The sequence below is a fragment of the Nicotiana sylvestris genome, chromosome 8, assembly GCF_000393655.2.
Source record: "Nicotiana sylvestris chromosome 8, ASM39365v2, whole genome shotgun sequence".
Classification (NCBI taxonomy): Eukaryota; Viridiplantae; Streptophyta; class Magnoliopsida; order Solanales; family Solanaceae; genus Nicotiana; species Nicotiana sylvestris.
This window is the reverse complement of record NC_091064.1, coordinates 172,087,010-172,107,951: the sequence shown is the minus strand read 5'-3', so window position 1 is coordinate 172,107,951 and position 20,942 is coordinate 172,087,010. Positions and strand designations below refer to the sequence as shown.

General features: G+C 34.1%; 2 protein-coding genes across 4 annotated transcripts; one reads left to right on the top strand and one right to left on the bottom strand.

The window, feature by feature from the left end:
• The first annotated feature begins 8,101 nt into the window (after positions 1 to 8,101).
• LOC104248240 (UDP-sulfoquinovose synthase, chloroplastic) lies at positions 8,102 to 12,390 on the top strand. Of its 2 annotated transcripts, none has more exons than XM_009804464.2 (3): positions 8,102 to 8,210; positions 9,700 to 10,782; positions 11,751 to 12,390. In XM_009804464.2, the coding sequence occupies exons 2-3, from the start codon at positions 9,739 to 9,741 to the stop codon at positions 12,150 to 12,152; spliced, it is 1,446 nt and encodes a 481-aa protein (XP_009802766.1). In that variant the 5' UTR covers positions 8,102 to 8,210; positions 9,700 to 9,738; the 3' UTR covers positions 12,153 to 12,390. The 2 variants fall into 2 exon arrangements, with proteins under 2 accessions (XP_009802766.1, XP_009802767.1); XM_009804465.2 differs by having other exon boundaries at positions 8,104 to 8,210; positions 9,692 to 10,782.
• Positions 12,391 to 12,759: 369 nt separating this feature from the next.
• On the bottom strand, positions 12,760 to 18,635 carry LOC104248241 (putative uncharacterized protein YDL057W). Of its 2 annotated transcripts, XM_009804466.2 has the most exons (7): positions 18,520 to 18,635; positions 17,464 to 17,582; positions 16,593 to 16,675; positions 15,800 to 15,921; positions 14,663 to 14,827; positions 13,611 to 13,704; positions 12,760 to 13,394 (listed from the first exon to the last, which is right to left on the bottom strand). In XM_009804466.2, exons 1-7 carry the CDS (start codon positions 18,551 to 18,553, stop codon positions 13,148 to 13,150), a joined length of 864 nt encoding a protein of 287 aa, XP_009802768.1. In that variant the 5' UTR covers positions 18,554 to 18,635; the 3' UTR covers positions 12,760 to 13,147. The 2 variants fall into 2 exon arrangements, with proteins under 2 accessions (XP_009802768.1, XP_070011504.1); XM_070155403.1 differs by lacking the exon at positions 14,663 to 14,827 and having other exon boundaries at positions 12,916 to 13,394.
• Between the last annotated feature and the right edge of the window lie 2,307 nt (positions 18,636 to 20,942).

Sequence of the window (20,942 nt, the reverse complement as noted above, 5' to 3'; positions counted from 1 at the left end):
ACCGATTGGTCTACCACGCTTCATGCGTACAGTAAACTCTATCCTTCAGGGACTTTAATTTTAATAGGAGCATTTGCAGCTGAAATATGATATTTAATTTTGGATCAGCAAATGCTTCTGGCATTCGACTTGAATTATCTTCTAAGTGAGGATCATGATAATTCGATTCATATAGCATATTTTTCAACTGTTTATTCCATCCCCCAAATGTTAGAAAAACTAACATATATCCCCAATCATCTTTGGGAAACATATCTTTGTGTATTATGGTAGAGAAATTAATCATATACCACGCAACAAAAGATAGTAAAAATATTTGGTTTCTGATCCTAAACCAATTGTGAAGGGAGGACTTATCATATATTGTTGATCTGATGCATACAAGTGCTGTTATATGCAATTTAGAAAATCTTAAACCAACACATGAAGCTTTGTTCTCATAAGCAATGGTTTAGCCATTAATAGGAGGTATTCAATGTTAAACCAGCTTGGATATAAACAAGCATTATCAAGATGAACTGTCTTGATTTCATAATCTGAAAATTATGCTCTTAATCGAGAAAAGCAATTCCAAATGCCAAACTGCAGGTTGACAATAATTACACATGTAACCATCTCATATATGCACCTATAAGTGGTTCACATGATAGGTGAACGGGCCCATATTCACCTTTTATATATTTCAGAATCAGGGGTCTTAGTCCCAACTTTAGCTGGTATAATCAATTCATTATGAGAACAAGCAACACATGAGAATTCCTGAAGAATCTTCTAGTTCTTTAGTATATGCTTATCTGAATTCTCAAATAGCTCATTTAAAAATGGCAAATGAAAACTTCAAGTTTATCATGTCATGTGCTATCTCTTAGTAAACTTCTGGTTTACTATGGCATAAACTTTTGCTTTAGTAAACTTCTGGTTTACTGTGATACATGATATAGTACAAATTAAAGAATAAGGCGGGTAACTTCTCACATACATATTATTTTACCCCCTATGATTGTGGAAACATGAAGATTATCAATCTTCCAATCATTTGTAGTCTCAATATGATAGCCATTTGTATTAGTAAACTTCAGGTTTACTACAACATATGTTTTGACCATAATCATATAATATGAATGACATATTTGTATATAAGCTCTTCGAGAGCCTTCATTTATTATCCACAATCTAATATTTATCTGGCACTACTGGTGTCATCTATTCTTTAGACAAACATTTAGCTCTTCAGGAGTTGTTGATACATTTTGTACTATCAAATATTGCTCAGACACTGCTGGTGTCATGAGAGAAAATTACAATCAAATAAACAATGTAAAACAATTGTTTAAGCACACGAAAACTCCTCTTCATAATATTTTTCCACTTCAGGAGGCAATTTCAATTGTGTTACTTCTTCAGGAGCAAATTTAAAATACGAAATATTGAGTATATATTCTCTCAATTATATTAACTCTTCTGGAGGTGAATTGTAATGTATTCACATCAAGAGCGCGTTCATATTTACCCGACTTATTAGTATTGTCACATTCACTTCAGGGAATGGATTAATATTATCAAAAGTTCTCATCCTTCAGGAAATCGAACATAATTATCTGAATGCGCATTAATCACATCAAATTGTGATGCCTCAACCTCTTTTAAAATATTTACTACTTCAGGAGCAAATCGAGGCGTGCATTTAATATAGAGAATATTTATGTAGCTTATCTTCAATTGTAACCATAGAAAGCCTAAATTATCACTTCTGGTGATCATAGGCATATACCACTTCTGGTAGTTAACAAAATATAATTACAATGAGATATACGAAATATAACCACTTCTTGTGGTTGTATATTTCTTGCAAACTCTGCTAGAGTTTAAGTTGATCTAATAATGTTATCCATATTCTTCAAAATGACATAAACAAGATATATTATAGTAAACATCATTATCAAATCATAATTTTTCTTTATGTACAACAATTACATAACCATACTATCTATTACAAATAACAAAAATTAAAATATTTACATTTCTACAGATTCACCACCGATTACATGACTTGTTTCTCCTTCTGGGAGTGCAAAGTAATCAGCTACATCCAAATGCATGAAGTCTAAATTATCTTCAGAAATAAAATTTGCTTCAGCATTTTTCTCTGTCTTCTTCAGGGAGGCTTGATAAAGCTCAACCAGGTGCTTTGGCGTACGACAAGTACGTGACCAGTGCCCTTTTCCTCCACATCTATAGCATGCATTTTCTGCATTTGGCGCTTGCACCGCTTCATGCTTTTGTTCCTTCCTTTTCCACTGCTGGTGGTGAGGAGGCTTCTTTGGTGCATTATTATTACCATGATTGGGGTTTCTTCCCCGACCACGGCCATGACCACGACTGGGGCCACGACCTCTTCCACGTTTAGCTTGGTGGAAGTTCGTCTCATTCACTTCAGGGAATGGACAAGAACCAATAGGTCGGCTTTCATGATTTTTCATTAATAGCCCATTATGTTGCTCTGCTATAAGAAGATGTGAGATAAGTTCAGAATACTTTTTAAATCCCATCTCTCGATATTGCTGCTGCAGGAGCATATTCGAGGCATGAAAAGTGGTGAAAGTTTTCTCCAACATATCATGATCAGTAATATTATCACCACATAACTTCAATTGGGAAATAATTCTGAACATAGCAGAATTATACTCACTGATAGATTTAAAATCTTGTAGCCTTAGATGAGTCCAATCATATCGTGCCTGTGGAAGAACGACCATCTTCAGGTGGTCATATCTATCTTTCAAATTATTCCACAGTATGACTGGATCTTTAACAGTAAGATATTCCATTTTCAGGCCCTCATCAAGGTGATGGCGTAGGAATATCATTGCTTTGGCACGGTCTTGGTTTGATGCCTGATTTTTGTCTTTGATGGTGTCTGCCAGACCCATCGCATCAAGATGAATTTCAGCATCAAGCACCCAAGACATGTAGCTTTTGCCCGATATATCCAGGGCTACAAATTCAAGTTTAGAAAGATTTGACATTATTTAGGAAAAGAAAGTTCTTACCTCAGATACTTTCAAAATATTTGCTCGAGATGGCAGAGTCTCGTGCTGATAACGTGTTATAAAATAAAGACTATAAAGTAAAGACAAGTATAGAGAGAAACTGATATATTATTCGAATTCAAACTGATGTACATAATGAACTGAAATCTCTTCTATTTATAGAAGAAAGGAAGTTGTTGTGTAAGCTGCTACTATACCAGATATGGATAGTCTTCTACTGAGAGCAATGTTTATCCATAACGGAGTACTGAAAGGATAAGTTTATTATACCCGATATGGATAATCTTCTACCGGGGGTAATGTTTATCCATAACTGGATACTGAAAAGATAAGCTTATTATACCCGGTATGGATAATCTTCTACCGGGATAATATTTATCCATAACCGGGTATCGAAGTGATAAACTTCTTCAGGAAGCTTATTTCCAATAGAGTATTTAAATAGATAAACATATTTACGGTGGAGTCCCATATGAATAAGTTTCTTCAGGAAGCTTATTTACAATGGAGTATTAAATGAACATGCATAATATAATATATTTATAGCACCTATTGCGTGTATGCTTTTATGCCGCAAAAAATATCTTCCATTTTTTAGTAGTTTGTGCTCTAAGATGCTTTTTTGTTTTCTCGATGCTTGTTCTAACGTGTTCCGTTGGTCCTTTCCAAAACATAATTTAGGTATAATTTAAAGTTGACCCCAACAGTTCATGACAATTGCAAAAACATGGCATCAACTTTCAAAATTGTTAAATTAGCAAAATCAAGTTTATATTTACGTGGATTCAAAGATATAGAGAAAGATTATTTATGTTCTGATTTTTCCCTTTCTGTAACAAAAACTAAGTTAACTTACTTTTTTATTAAATATAAAATATTAGCACGAGCACGAGGGATCTATGGTGAAAAGGTATTAGAGGTTTCATATTTTAACCAAGTTAAATAATAGAAAAAGGGTTATACGAAACCTGAACTAGTGGAGAAATTTTGTGCATCTCCTTTTGAGTATTTCTTTTTTAAAATCTTTTTGGCGAGATGAGCAACATTTATATCATATCTTAGTATCTTCTTTCGAAGATATAACAAATAATATTTTGGGACGGGTGGGGAGAGTAGGGTGTGCATTCGATTTATTGATTCGATTTTGACCCTTATCGATTATCGATTTGTACATGTGCAGTATGCTTATATAAGGTTTCGATTTTTTCGATTTCGATTTATCGATTTTTGGGGTTTATCGATTCGGTTATCAATTACACCAATAAGAAAATTTACGGGATTCCACGGAAAGTATATCGCTATAAACACGCCTAACTAATATAGACAAAAAGAAGCTAAAATAAGACGAATACCGTTTATAACATAAAAAATTGTGTCAACAAGCACATGCAACGAAACTAAAGTAAGAGATCAAATATATGCCACCTGAAATCTGCTGATGCTTGAAATTGTAACAAAGGTACGAAGAGAGAGGGGGTGAAACGTAATATTGAAGTCGTCGGAGTACGCCGAAGTATGCCGGAGTTCACCGGAGTTCACTTTCTCTGTTAAGTTTGCAGTTCGCGGGAGAGAGAGAGAGAAAGGTAAAAGCGGCGCTGAAGAATGGGTAGAGGAAATAATAGGGTTAGGGACTTAGGGTAAAGGAAAGGGTATTATAGAATAAGGGTATATTTGTCTTTTTAGTATATCTTATCGGTTTATCCATAAACCGATAACCGAAGAGGACAAAATTAAAATCGAAATCGATAACTCAATAAGGAAAATTTTGAAATCGAAATCGATAAATCGATAAACCGATAAAAAATAATCGATTCGATTTATCGATAAACCGATTTAAATGCACACCCCTAGGGGCCTAGGAGAGACTTAACAAAAAGCTGATGAGCTTTATCAAACAGTGGACAAATATGATTAAACAAATACCTAGAGAAAAAAAAGCGGATTAATTTTTTTTTTTTTTTTTGGGCGGAGGTGAGTGGTGAACTTGCCAAGCATACAGATATAGATTGATTTATTTCTTCAAATGCAAAATCATGAATTTTTGGGTCATTGACAATCTTTTTTGTACGAGAAACATAACGAGCAAGTTCTTTCAATTACTGTCCCGTTTCCATTATTGAGCCATGAAACACTACCAGTTGTATGTTTCAAAATTAAACCAAATTAAATGGAGTTGGCTATATGTGTTTCGAGTACAGTTTTCATTCTATTAAGACATGTTTCGTTTTTCAATGGTGTGACTAATGCATGTCCTAATTGATACATCTTAACTGATTTGATATTTAAAGAATTTATTATAGTTAAACCATTTTAACTTGAATATACAGTCTAGGAATTTTTACCTCCTATAGCAAAGGTTGATATCTTATTTATTTTAAATAAATATTATTTTAAAAAATTATATTCCATAACTACATTTTGCTTTTTATAGTTAAATATCTATTTATGGCCACCTTCTACCCTTAAGTCATAAAATACGCTTTGTATTATTTTTCCCTCTCATTTTTTCAGATTTTTCTTCGCGTTCTCTCTCAACGCCAGTTTTCTCCATGAATACAAACTCATGGATTCTCTCTCATCAGTTCCTCCATCGATGGTAGTTCCTTGTGTTGAATTTGGCGATTTTGAGGACATCATGTTTGCAGTGCCAAAGTTGAATTTCTATTTGCTTACCTTATTGATTTTGTTTTCTCATGATGCGACTAATTATTTGTTAAAAGAAAAGGAAAAGGGGCGAAGTTTGATTTGGCATTCGTTGGTTTTTGACGGCAGAAATTAGGTTACTGCCAAACATTGGAATCAAGTTTTATTTAGTTTGGGCTTTGGTTATTTGAAGAGGATGAAATAGTATTTGTGCAGCAAAAGATGTTTGGTTAGGGCAACAACTCAACGAGACGATATTAGGGTTATTCTTGAACAAAGATGACGGAGTTTGGGGCTGAGCAACTTGAAGATTCTGTTACTTTTTCTAAAGTGTATTTCAATGTATCTCGTTGTATTTCCATGTATTTCATTGTATTTATTGTCTTTTTTTTATTGTATTTCATTGTATCTCGTTGTATTCCATGTATTTCATTATATTCACTGTCTCGCTATATTCCATGAATGTATTCATATAATTTTTTTTAATTAATATAATTTTTGTATTCAGATGTATATATGTATTCAAATGTATCTGCAATATGTATTCATATGTTTTTGCACTATAGATGACCTGCTATACTTCATGTATTCAATGTATTTTTATGTATTTAATTATATTTAATGTAATTATATAATCTCTCTGAAGATTGCTATGTTTTTGGGGTATTTTTCGGTTGAGAATCTTTTTTATAACTGGAACTACAAATTTTGTGTGTTATAATTGAGTTTGTTGAATTATATTAGGAGTCTATTATGTTAATTGATTCACTTTCCGTTTAAAAACAGTTGTAATCCCCTGTTTCACGCCACGAATACAATAAAATACAAAAATCTGTCTAGCTGTAATCCCCTGTTTCACGCCTAGAAATGTTATTGTATTCATGAATACAGTAGCTTAAATACATCGAATACACTCTAAAAAAACTGAAAACATAGCTATAGAAAGTAATATAGTAAATGGTCGCTACAACTAGCTAATAACCACTAAAACATTGTAATTTTTGAAAGTTTATAGTTCTCCTCCTTTATTGGACTTCAGATTCAGTACAAGTTGCAATAGGCCCATAACTGGGAAGTTTCATAATATACACATTTGTACACTTTCATAATAGTCAAATTTATCTATAACAGTATCGTTTATTTCGGATATTTTTGGATGTTATAGCGAATTGTTGTTATAGAGAACATATATTATAACAAACATGACATTTGGTTCCGAAAAAAATGGCTTTTATAATGAAGTGTTGTTATATAAAAATGCTGTTATAGAGATGTCTGTACTTAAGTTTTGAAATTATATCAAATATCCCAAAAGCATTACACTTTATATCTCCAAATCTTACCACATATTTTGAAACATACCACAATATTCTAAATTACAATACAATCCAAACTGAACATATCATAATATTCTAACGAGCAACACAATATTTAAATCAAACATACTATAATATTCTAATTTAGAATACAATATTCAAACTAAACATTCTACAAAATTCTAATTTGAAGTACAATATCCAAACAAACCCATCACATACAAATATCCAAACTGAATATATCATAATATTCTTATTTGGAATATAATATTCAAACCAAACATACAACAATATTCTAATTTGAAATAGAGTATTCAAAGTAAGCATACCACAATATTCTAATTTGGAATACAGTACTCAAACCAAATGTATTATGGTATTCTAATTTGGAATACAATATCCAAACTAAATATACTACATTATTTAAATTTGAAATACAGTTTCAAAACCAAATATACCATGATTTTCTAATTTGGAATACAATATTCAAACTAAATATTTCACAAGTTTTTAATTTGAGATATAATACTCAAATCAAACATACTACAGTATTCTAAGTTGGAATACAATATCCAAATCAAACATACCATAATATTCTAATTGAGGATACACAATATTTTATTTTGGAAGACATTAGGTATACATGCTCAAATAAATTTATAAACTATGTACATATGGTAAATAGATTTATAAAGTAGATATACATGATAAAATAAATATTTTAATTATATATGGTTTTAACTGATGTCTTCAGTAAACATACCGCGTAGATAGGCCATAACAACGATTCAAGTGTAATTATTCACCAAAAACCAACATAATGCTCCTAACTTTTGGAATAAAAGTTGTCCGTAAATGAATAATAATGTTTAGGTTATTGCTACAAATACTAGCAATCTATGGTCAAATATTGTAATTTGCTAGGTTTTGTTGCGAAAAATGAAGCTTAGTAAACCATCAAATGTTGGACGTTTACCTATATTTTGTTGCTACAACGGAACCCACAGTGACTTGTGAGGGGACAACTTTGTAATTTTACCATCAATAATCGTGGGATGCAGTGATGTACTCTAAAGAATATCCCCTCAACTAAAACCATGATGCTTCCCCAGACAAATGAAAATCTTAGCTAAAACTTAGCTAAGGATACCTCTTTCTCTCTGCCAATTCTATCTCTAGCAAGCATCGCCCTATTCTCAAGGTGACCCTTTTAGTTTCAGTAGTTGCTTTTTTGGTAACCCTTTTAGTATTACAAGTTGCTTCTTTGAAAATTGTTATGACCCTTTTAATTTTAGAAGTTGCTTCTGCATTTGGTGACCCTTTTAGTTTCAAAAGTTTGCGTCTTTGAATTTTTTGGAACCTTTTATGTGTTTGTCTTGTGTAATCAACTGGGTTTTTTTCTGTTCTAGTTTCTTGTCTATCAAAGTCAAAATCTTGATATTGCCTCATAAATGAACTGCATATCAGATTTTTGTAGATAAGGTGTTTCATTTTTTAAAATTTTATTTTTGGACGGGGGAAGAGAGGGGTGATTAAGTAGAAGCACACCAATTAAATGGTTAACTTGTCATCATATTGGTAGTAGAAGTTAGTGTTGTTATTACTACTGGCTTAGAGTGTTGTGCACTTGCTTGGTTTGAGTAATTATGGGCTTATAGATAGGATTAACTATAATTAAATCCCAAAAGCTAGAGCTTTTTAGTTGCTGGCTGCTGATGAACTAGAAGATAGAGTGATTTTGTTTTGGGGTTGAGGTTTGACTAAATAGTGTCAACATGTATGATGTATCAGATAAGGAAGATTTCTGGAATAGACTAAGTGGGAGGAGAGTTTATGTCTGTATCCGCAACGTCTTTGGTTATTCGAGCATTCTGTGGCACACAATCCATCATTGACAAAAAGATAATTTGGTTTTGCCATTTTGGTCTTTGGTCTAAAAGTAACTACTGCATTACCCCTGTGATGGTGTAACTGACCTTATCCTTATTTTTATGAAAGAAGGTTGTCGTTTCACTTAACTATTTTTTTGCAATAGTGCTTTTGCTATGATACTGGAAAAACCAACTCATGTTTCCAGTCTACTTGCACTCTGAAGTTGTATTACATCAGGATCCTTTGCTTGGTTCTAGTTGCACATTCTTGTGATGCTGGACTTAATATGTTTAACAATGCTTTTTGGCCTTTGATCTTGTTAAGAAAATGTACCTTGGACCTAACTAAACTCCAAATACTAACTCAAATGGTGAGGATTTTCCAAGAAAATATAAGGAGATTACAATCTACAAACAGATGTAGAATTCTGACATGTCTTTTGGAGCTGTTCGTGCTAAGGATCCCAATTAGTGGTGTAAGTGTCATCATGATTTTAATCAAACAATATCTGTGTTTTTAAATCTTTTCAATTAAGCAACTTTACCTTTTCAAGTAGTGATCCTGGCTAATATTACATCAGCGATAGTTTCCAGATGCCAGATGCTGTGTGCATCCTCTTGTGGGTTGGATGCGCTAACTCTCAGGCTTTTTCTCGATCATCAAAAATATTTTGCTAACTCTCAGGCGTTTTCTCGATCATCAAAAAATATTTTTTCTTCTTGCACTTTGGCTAGTTCTTTTTCCATTTTTCTTGTTCCTCCTAGACAAAGTAGTGGAGTCTATATTCTGCTCTGATTCTTTATTTCTTAGTTCTGCAGGTTTGAGAAAGTTGGTTGGCTCAAGTCGAGGCGGTTATCATGGCCCATTTACTTTCTACCACTTGTTATTTAGATGTCTCTTCCAGCAACAAGCTGCATTTCAAGTCAATTAACCAATGTTCTACTCCTATTCCAATTTCTTTTAATATGGGAATTTCCTTCTCACCATTGAAAAAGCTAAGCTTGCAAAGGAAAAAGTCTGCACAGTATGTGGTCAGGGCTTCAGCTGTTTCTATGAGCCAAGAAGCCAAAACTCAGAATGACTCTGGCTCTCAACAGAGCACTGATGGAGCCTCCACTAGAAAAAAGGTCATGGTCATTGGTGGTGATGGCTATTGTGGCTGGGCTACTGCTCTCCACCTATCCAACAAGGGTTATGAAGTTTCCATTGTTGACAACCTTATTCGTCGCCTATTTGACCACCAGCTTGGTCTAGATTCTCTAACACCCATCTCATCTATCCATAACCGCATTAGGCGTTGGAAATCTCTGACAGGAAAAGACATCCAACTGTTTGTTGGTGATATATGTGACTTTGATTTCTTGGCAGAAGCCTTCAAATCCTTTGAACCTGATGCTGTTGTCCACTTTGGAGAGCAGCGTTCTGCTCCTTATTCTATGATTGATCGGTCGAGAGCTGTTTTTACCCAACATAATAACGTGATAGGGACACTTAATGTACTTTTTGCCATAAAGGAGTTTAGGGAAGAGTGTCATTTGGTCAAACTCGGGACAATGGGAGAATACGGGACCCCTAACATAGATATTGAAGAAGGTTTTATAACTATCACTCATAATGGAAGAACAGATACTCTTCCTTATCCCAAACAAGCAAGCTCTTTCTATCATTTGAGTAAAGTCCATGATTCCCACAACATAGCTTTTACTTGCAAGGCGTGGGGAATCAGAGCTACCGACCTGAACCAGGGAGTTGTATATGGGGTGAGGACTGACGAAACTGCAATGCATGAAGATCTGGTCAACAGACTTGATTATGATGCTGTATTTGGAACTGCATTAAATCGGTTCTGTGTTCAGGCTGCTGTTGGCCATCCACTTACAGTATATGGTAAAGGAGGGCAGGTACGAACTTCCTCTCATTCCATGTAGTACTACGTTTTAACGAATAACCAACTAATACTATTGAAGAAATCTTGTGCTCTTTACTCAGATCCTCAAATGAAATTTCTTTTCTAGCTCTCTTCAAATGCAGAAATAAAAGATCTACTTTGAAAATGGATCACAAAATGTTCAGTTGATGTAAATTGCTAATCCATCTCTCATGCTTTTGTAATTGCTCTGTAAGACCAACTTACAAAAGAATTGTTCTTTGGACCATAAACGGGGTGAACTTCGATAATCAGTGACATGATCTGTACAGACTGCTTTGTCATGATCTCATCTAAAGAGAGCTAAGTAGCTAGTCATTTGTTCATTGCCGAAGACTAGTGTATGATAAGGATATAGGGACTGAGAAACGTTCTATATAGGAAATGCTCAAAATGCTGAACTGTAGACCTATTTACCTTATCCACAAAAAAAAAAATGCTGAACTGCAGACCTATTTACCTTATCCAAAAAAAAATGCTGAACTGTAGACCTATTTTGCATACAGTCTGCCCCGAGTCCCCGACTGCTTCTGCCCTGGATGCTAAATACAAGCTGACATATCCTACCTTCCTCTTGCTTTTTTAATTCAAATAGCAAAAACCAGGGATGCTTCTGTAAAATTGAAGATTGTTGCTGGGAATGGAAACTGTCAAGAATTGACTGACCTCACTTCATATAATGTATCTAACACAATTATCCTGGAAAACAAAAAGTGGAAAGAAGGAGCCAGTCTGGTCACTAGGAAAATGATAAAAGGTGAAATTTGGCTTCCTTATTTTGGATCAGAAAGAAAATTGAGGCTTGATTTTCTTTATTCATTGACACGCTTACTGTTTGTATTTATTTCGTGAGTGTCTTGACCAATTACCTCCTGACCGATAAGTCAGTAACCATTTCATAGTATTCCTGGCTTTTCTAATGTATGTTTTTGCGTCTTGCAGACCAGGGGATATTTAGATATTAGAGATACAGTTCAATGTGTTGAGATTGCAATTGCCAATCCAGCAAACCCAGGAGAGTTCCGTGTTTTCAATCAATTCACAGAGCAGTTTTCGGTAAATGAGCTTGCAGCCCTTGTCACAAAAGCAGGGGAAAAGCTTGGCCTTGAGGTGAAGACCATATCGGTACCCAATCCAAGAGTAGAGGCAGAGGAACACTACTACAATGCCAAACATACTAAACTAATTGAGCTGGGCCTACAACCCCACCTCCTTTCTGATTCTCTTCTTGACTCACTACTGAACTTTGCTGTTCAATATAAGGATCGTGTCGATACAAAGCAGATAATGCCTAGTGTTTCTTGGAAAAAAATTGGGGCGAAGCCAAAGACTGTTGCAGCATAAATCACTAAGACAAACTATAAAGACGAGAGGCTAAGAGTTTCCATCTGTCATTTGAATAGGAGCTATAGTATTTTTATAACCCATCACGCCTTCTTGGGTTCGAGTTTTAGTGAAAGTATTTTTTGTATTTGGAGCTGGTAGAGTTGTGGGTGTAAAAATTTTACGACCAAATGCTTGGGGTTTTGATGACCAGTTTCAAGACTCAAAACTTTTTATATGCAAACTTTGGGATCATGAATTACTTGTCCAAGTTAGTTTTGGCTACATAGACTTGCTCCCAATCATCCCATATCGTTAATTTGTCATTTTGGCAGATGTATCCAGTAACTTTTTGGCTTGCATAGCGACTGAAGAGAGAAGTTTCCTATAGTCTAAAAATTCCTGAGGACATTGTCTTAGGTTTGGAGATGAATGAGGTAAAATAAAAATGTTCAAGCAAAGAAGTCAAATTTTTTTTTAACTTGCCTAAAATGCTGAACTCATGAGATGACTAGGACCTTCTTGTGAAGCCTTTTGACTGTATTAATGCCGGAAACTAAGCAAAAAGTTGCATAACAGAAATTCAGTATAATCTGTGCTGCTCTGACTTTCACATCACCACAGAAAATGAACAAAAAGCAATTTAAACGCATATTTAGCTACATGCATAAATCAATGTTCACCATCTTTGATATGAAATTCTACAGTAATTCAAAGGATGTTGAAACGTGCTTCTTCCCAGGAAAAACAGAGACAAAAAGAACCTAATTCTATTACCATAAACTTTTCTTGTTTTCTTCCCAATTATATGCAGTATCTATACATTCTCAAATACTACTAACAGGTCCTGCAATTCTCATTTTGAACTGAGTTTTGGCATTCAGTCCGTCAAAACTTTCTTTCATTAGTGATGAGATAAAAGGTCACAGCAGGGCCTATGCTCACTTACAAGCCTATTCTACTGTCTACTTGGTGTTGTCGGTAAATGGTACACTGTATACAGCAAAGGATATCGATCAGAATCGTGAATGTATATATCCACTTGTTCTTTTGCATGACTCAGATGGCAGAGCCATGTAGTCTCCACATAGACCCTCTTTCACAAAAGCCACCACAAGTGAAGCCAACTCATCTTGATGCATGGTGAATTCATGATCAGCTCCTTCGATAATGTGCAATTTATGATTTGGCACATTCTTGGCAAATTCCATTGCATCTTCAACTGGCACCATTTCGTCCATTGTACCATGGATTGTCAACACCCTGTATATTAATCCAGCAGGTTTAGTACACAGTTGTCAAGTTTTAAACAAAAAATTGCCTCACAAGAGAAGTAGCGTCACAGTGAGACATGCACATAATGTGCACAGACATGAGACAACGAATTAACGCCCAACTGTTGAAAAGGATGTATCATACAGTGAGATATGACATGATTGCTTAAGAATCACTCAGTTATAATCAATATCAATGCCCGACCTGCAGCTTTGGGGGATACTTAGACATGCTCCACGAGTATCAGTTGTAAGACGGTCCATCAAGCTTTCCTCAGTGACACGATACTCTAACCTTCCTGCAAATATCAAGAGATGGCAGGGTGGAGGGTTAACAACTGAAGGCAACTTGCCTCCTCTCCTGTTTTGGTGCACATAGAACGAAAGAAATAGAAGACTGTAAAATTGCAAGAACAATGCAGAAAGCTTTAAAAGAGTATTTTCGGTGTAAAGGAGAGAATAGAATATTGTACAGATAGCTGGACAAACTTGATGGATCATTATGGTTGATTCTGGTTGAGTCATGCACGCATCTCCTACATCCTATTTGCAACATTTTGGTGTTTTATTAATGAAATTGTTTGCCATCAAAAAGGAAAGTTTGTCTCTTACAAGGTGCATACTTCCATTGCAAAGCACCCCCAATTTTTCCAAGTACACAATTAAAGGCAAGCCACCACAAGGATAATGCAACTGGCAGGCCAAAACTAGTTAGTGGCGTAGCATCATCACACTACTTTCATACTCGAAGTCCTTCTAATTCAGATTCTAATGCTACACCTGATTGAATATGTGCCTGTGATACGCACATGGACCAGCATACCCTGCGCATGACCCACAAGCAAGCTTGGCAAATGGGCACACCACTGCTTTGCGCCTGCCCAGCCCGATAAGCATGCACTTGCCGTTGCGCACAACCACACTTGTGATCGTTGCAAGTTGTTTATTCAAGCATAGCACTATGTCATGCTCATCAACCAAACTTGTGCTGCACCTCACATTTGCCGCCCATGTCTTGTCTAATCAGCTGTACCATATTCCGAAGTGATTTCCATCAGCTAAACCAGCCACACCATGTGAGACACGTCATCTAACCATGTCCGCTACCTCCCTAGGTGGTTTAATTTACTATTATCCATTGAAATGCATAGAAGTGTGCAACATCCAATGTTCCAGACTAAAGAACATCCAGCCCAAAATGGGAGAGAAATATGTCGATTATGAAGCACAAACGGAAAAGAAGGCTGTTAAGCATACCTTTTCTATTTATAACATCAATAAAACCATCCTGCTTTATCTTTTCTTTAAAGTCTCTGCCCAAGCGGCCCTCTATCCCTCTCTCAAGATTGAAGCGGCCAGATATATTAATGACAGTTTGTACATCCTTGTACCTCGAAGCATACAAGAGCACAGCATTTCCTCCTGTAGGTAATTTATTGCGAAAAACACACTTTCAGCAGGAACTTTCGCGGCGATACAATTTGCAGAGATATAAGCTCGAGATATGGTTATTGAATCTAAATTAAGCTGTAGAATGTGCTGATTATACAAAGAGCGGATACGAGGCAAATTGTGGGAAAATACGATACTCTCTTTCCTTGTTAATTTGAATGTGGCCTGAGAGATCAATAGAGCACTATCATGACAACTCAAAGTATTCGTGCAACTCTTACCGATAACAAATTATGTAGAATATGGACAAGAGAAACTATCATCATAGACATCAATGGTTAGCAGGACCATATAATGCTGGCTAAAACATGTGGGTTGTCAACATCTACTGTTATTTTCAAAGTTAAATTTAAATAAAAATAAAGATAAATTCGGAATTGCTAAATCAGTGATCATAATTTGATTCTAACAGAGAAACATTTACTTAGATATGAAATCCTTCTTCAATATTTGAAAAGCTCACATTGGAAGGTTGAGTTTCAAACATATAAAATTCTCAAATCAAGCCAATGCTTGCAGATGATGTAATGAGCAAAATTAACCTACTACCAAAAGAAAGGGTATCCCTTTAGTCTTCATGCACTGCATAATTAGTTACAGCCTCTCCCTAAACCAAAAGACAAAGCAGCAGATTGAAGAAAAATTGCAAGGACAAAATGTAAATATCATCTGTAAGCTTCAAGCATGATAAGCAGTAATGTCGCAAGAAAACCTCAATCTCTCAATGACTCAAATCAAACAACAGCAAAACTAAGATTTCTACTACTCCAGGAAAACATATGTTAGTAGACTGCACGTACTGTGCCAGTATATGGTATTGTCATCCTCCAAACACCACCTCTCACACCCCTTGAGCTAGAGAACTAGAAACGGGGGAAAGGGAAGGAGAAACACAGTGTAGATTCACAAGATCACACATAAATTGGCTTTCAAAGGTTATACCTTTGCTATGACCAACTATTGCTGCTATGAAACGTTTCTCCTCATGAAAGTGCTCAACTACGGCACGAAGATCATCAGCTTCTCTACGGTAGTTACCATACTGAAAGGAGCCTTCGCTTTCACTGACACCAAAAATAAAGTGAATCTTCAGTAGTTCATTTCAATTGTTTTTTCCTGTCTTCATAAAATTTATAAATTTGAAATTTATCATCTCTATATAGAGAATATAATGCTATGAGTAACATAAGTCAAGTCAAGATCCTAAGAATAATTGAAGAGAAGACTCATGTGACCGCACTCTATCTCTAAGATTCCAATTTAACAAGCTGGAAAGAGCTAGTTGTGATTAAAGTTAAAAGGATCAACTACGCTACTTGAAGACCAGTATAGTGTATCTTTCACAAAACTATATGGGCAAAGTAATTGAGCAGCTCACATTACTTGCATGCGAAAAGGAGAAGACAAAAAGAGAGAAAAAATTGTATGAAAGTTAAATAAATGTATTTTGGGTCAATATGCTTATGCAGCAGCAATCCAGATGCATATACATTTAGTTCCTCAATAGCCTAACAAATATTTACGTTTATAAGAACAGACACACCCAGTAGATTTTCCTCAGCTTTCTAAAAAGGAGAGATGGGATGCATCTTTATTCAATAATCATTTCTACATTGAGTGAATCTAAGTTGGCAGATCAAGAGTAGGAGGAGAATAAAGTTCACTGCTTGCCCTCCTTTTGCACTTATTTTGGTAACCTAGAGGTTCATATATTGGTTTTAGTATTCGAACATACCCATTTCCTGCAAAGTCAAAGCGGAAGGCACTGATTCCTTCTTTCTCTAAAGCAGCAGCAAGATTCGCCATAGGAATCCGATCCTGAAGTTAAAGCAAAATTAATAAATAAGACTACTAGTCAACTCAGCAAAAAAGTTGGATCTTGCTGGACTGAATCACATAATAATGTAGAAGGCAAAATATTCAACCCATTTAGGCCTTTGCCCGTATGTCCAGTCTCAAGCAGATTCTCCAAGATGAATTTTCATCTTAGGAAATAAAGCAATAAACACATCTTTTTAGATAGAAAGGAAGCATCTGCGCAAACTAGATTCGACAATACTAAAACATAATACAGCAGTCAATAGGAGTAGTGGCATATACAAGGACAAGTAGATGCACTGATACATTACATATTTCCTAGAATGCAATTCAGATGTTCTCCAAGGATGGACAGAAGTTATCATGAGAGTATTCAGACATTGAAAGCAGCCATTTAGTTTCAAAATGCTCCCAGGTAGCGAGATAAAAATGTAAAGATAAACTTTCTTTTCTTTAAACTTTCTTTTCTTTGTTCTTTCTAGGTGGAAGAGGTGGAGTGCTTTGGGGTGGGTGTGGGGGTGGGGGGGAGGACAGACATAGAAGCGAGAGAACAATTTTCTCAGAAAAAAATTACACTCAGTTATAGCAAAAAGAAGTTCCTAAAAGAATTTAATACCAAATTCAAGCTAAGCATGCATGTTCCTGTGGCAAAAGCAATATTTTATAGGGGATCACCAAAACAGATATATCAACCAAGAAGAATATCTAAGCAAAAATCAGACAAATGACAATATGAGTAAGCCATATAGGAGCTGTTACTCATACATGTTCTAATTATTGTAACAAACCTTCGATGACTTGAAGCCATGGCAGATAATTACAAGCTCCAGGGAATTTGTTTCATGTAGCACACCCACAAGTTCTTCACCGTGGCTGCTATGTACTGTCACACGCCTATGCCCAGTCTCTGTGGGACAAAAGAAAGAAGGTATAGCTTAACTACAGCATCGTTGATTGACATTCATTAAAACTCCTGCAAGAATCACTATACTATACCATCCTTGATGACATCCATTAACTGCTATTAAGTTCCTGTACAAAACTTTACGATTATTATTTTCTTGGGAAAATTTTTAACAGTTAGATCACTATCGTGTTATGCCTAAAGATGGTCCAAGTAAAACTTAAATACATTATCAAATAGCAAAAGACTCCTTTTTTATTGCCCCCTTCTCACATCTACTGCTGATATTTTCTTCCCTTAGGAGTTAGAAATGAATGAAACGATTAGAAACCTACATTTATCAAAATTTGAATCACAATTTTCCTACCAAGTACCGACAAGGTGAGCTAAACATAATAAGAATCTTTTCTCTAGAAACTTCAAATTACATTCAGCAATATTCCGATTAAAAAGGGCCGCCTAGATATTTCTTTCTGGGTCGTATGACAACTCCACAATGCAAATTTAAGCTATGACCATGCAACAATGCAAATTTTCAGCCAAAAATACAATATAAATAAATTCCTTTTGATGAATTGAAACCCAACTAGTTTGAATTGAGGCATAGCAGTAGTTGTTGTTGTTAAACCGTCAATAAAAACAAACCAAATTAGCTGCTAAGATTTTCACAATTCAATACTGAAACTTGATAATGGGAACTGAACCGAGTGTTTTACATATTACAACAAGGAGCAAATACGATAATTGGCAAAACCCCAAAAATTCTATCCTCAGCAAAACCAATATAAAGATCATCAAATTCAAGCAAATTTTAGAAACCCCAGAAAAAAAAACAGTTAATCTTGATGATCCAAAAGATGACCTTTTTAAGGATAATGAGATTTTCGCAGACATGAAAAATCCAATTTTTGTTCCTTTTACATAGTACTGTTTTAATTACCTTGCACATGGGGAATTGAAGGGAACTTCGCCATCTGATCAAAGCTTTGGTCTCTCCGAGTTTCCTTTTTTTTTGGAAGGAAGAGATTATTATTATTGTGTATGACATGTTTTTATTGTGAGAGCAGAGGAAATTGAATTTATTGTATATCTGAGCAATCTGTGGTTTTTTCCTCCTGATTTATGTAGGCATTATGTTAATAATAATAATGTTTGGTTCACAAAAGGAAGAGGGAAGAGGATGGAAAGTTAGTTATTTAACAACACATAAATAATAAATAATTTTTTCCAAAAAAAATATTCTGCCCATTTGATTAGTTAAAGAAAATTATGGTACCACCTTTAAATTACTGGCATTATTATTACTGGTCGATAAAATTTATATATAAAATAAAGAAATGAAAAATTCTTTTATACTAAATTGTTTTGTCATTTCTGTTTTTTCTCAAGAAGAAAAGAGAGAATATATTGAATTTCGAATATCCAATTTTACCAATAAGATAGGAAAACTTACTTCATATTTAGAATTACACAAAAAGACTAAGAGTGCTAATTTTTTCTATTGATTATTATGATATGAATATACTACATCAATTTACATGAATCTTATCAGAAATGTTTAATGCTTCTTGAGGCTTCTTTGGCGACCATGTAGTCTATGGATTAATTGCCGAGGTTTTAAATAACCGTTTTGCGCCTTTAAACTTGCATATAGTCTTTGATTATACTTCGCTATAATTCTAATGATTGCAAACAACATATTAATTACACTTTCTTTGTTTGATTTGGGTATCAGTTATTTTGGTATCAGGTTCATCTACCCTCCTAAATGGAAAATTTGAGCATGAAAAATATAATCACGTACATTAATCTAATATTTGTGCAAAATTATATTTCCCTCTCGCGTTTTGTATAATATTTTTATTAGGGTGTTCAAATCAAACGGGAAAAATGCACCAAATTGAAAAGTCAAACCAAACCGATTAAAATTTTTGATTAGGTTTGGTTTGATTTGTTTGATATTGAATAAAAAAATCGAATCAAACCAATATATAATTTATTCATATACTTTTAAGACTTAATATAGAATTTTCTTTAAAAATATGTAGAAATATTTGGGATAGAACTATAAAGTGCATTCATTTTTATTTACTTTAAATAATAGTAGGTTGTATCACTTTCTTATCAAGTGTTATTGAAATGAGTCAAGTTTGTCCATATTCATATGTCAAGATTTCTTATATCTTTTTCGAATTAAAAATGGTATTTCGATAATTTAGAATTAAATAGGACATATCATTATTGAGATACCATATTGATTTTTATGTTTAATTATTAAATTCGGTTAACCTTGAAAGCGTACATCAACGAAAAATTATTGTTAGACAACTAAGAAATAACTATCACACGTTTCTAAGAAAAATCTCCCATAAGAGTATTTAAATGGATCATATGTTTGTTAACTTTTTAAATTTTTACTAAACATATATTCACTTATCAAAATTTTATTTATAATTTTAATAAAATAAAATTGAAATAATATTCATGTAACAAAAAATTAAAAAATAGAAAAACCTGACAAACCCCAACCAATTCAAACCGATATAATTAATTTGATTTGGTTTGATAAAAACTCAACTAACCCGATCCATATACGCTCCTATTTATTACAATCACAAAGAAGATTTTCTAATTATTTATCAAATTAGGCAATAAGACAACGATGTCCCTCTCATGCAGCCTCTGATAGTAATACTTAAAAAATAAGTAAAGCTAGAGAAACGGCGATTAAAAGTAATATCTATGTTCTGTCTGTCTATCTATCTGTTTGTCTGTCTGTCTGTCTGTCTGTCTATCTATCTATCTATTAGGATGTATATAGGTCGGGTTAGTTCGGATTTTACAATTATTAAATCAAATCAATTGTATCGGGTTATTAAATTTAAAGACCAAACCAAACCAATAAAACTCGAATTTTTCACTCTCGGGTTTTCTCGAGTTTTCGGGTTATTCGAATTTTTTTCCGGTAAAATCTTCGTAGAATAAAACATATAAATTATGCTCAAAATATTTCTTTAATCCTAGTAAAATACAACTATATAAAGTATTTTCCAAGAAAACAATACAAAATATGAGATGTGTCATGACATTATCCTAAAATATTCAACAATAAAGACAATAAAATTATGTAATATAAATATTGCTAATTAAAAAGCCATAATAAAAATAAACATAATTTGAAAGTACTAAGGCATGCTAAAATAAATAGACTAATAAGGGAGTATTAATTACATGACTAAACACTAAAGAAAAAATAAAAATAGGTTATGCATTTTAATTATCTAAATTATTGCAAAATAAAAAAATAGATATTCAATACATTCCCGTTCGTAGTATTGAATTGAATGTCTTTTGTTAGCATTA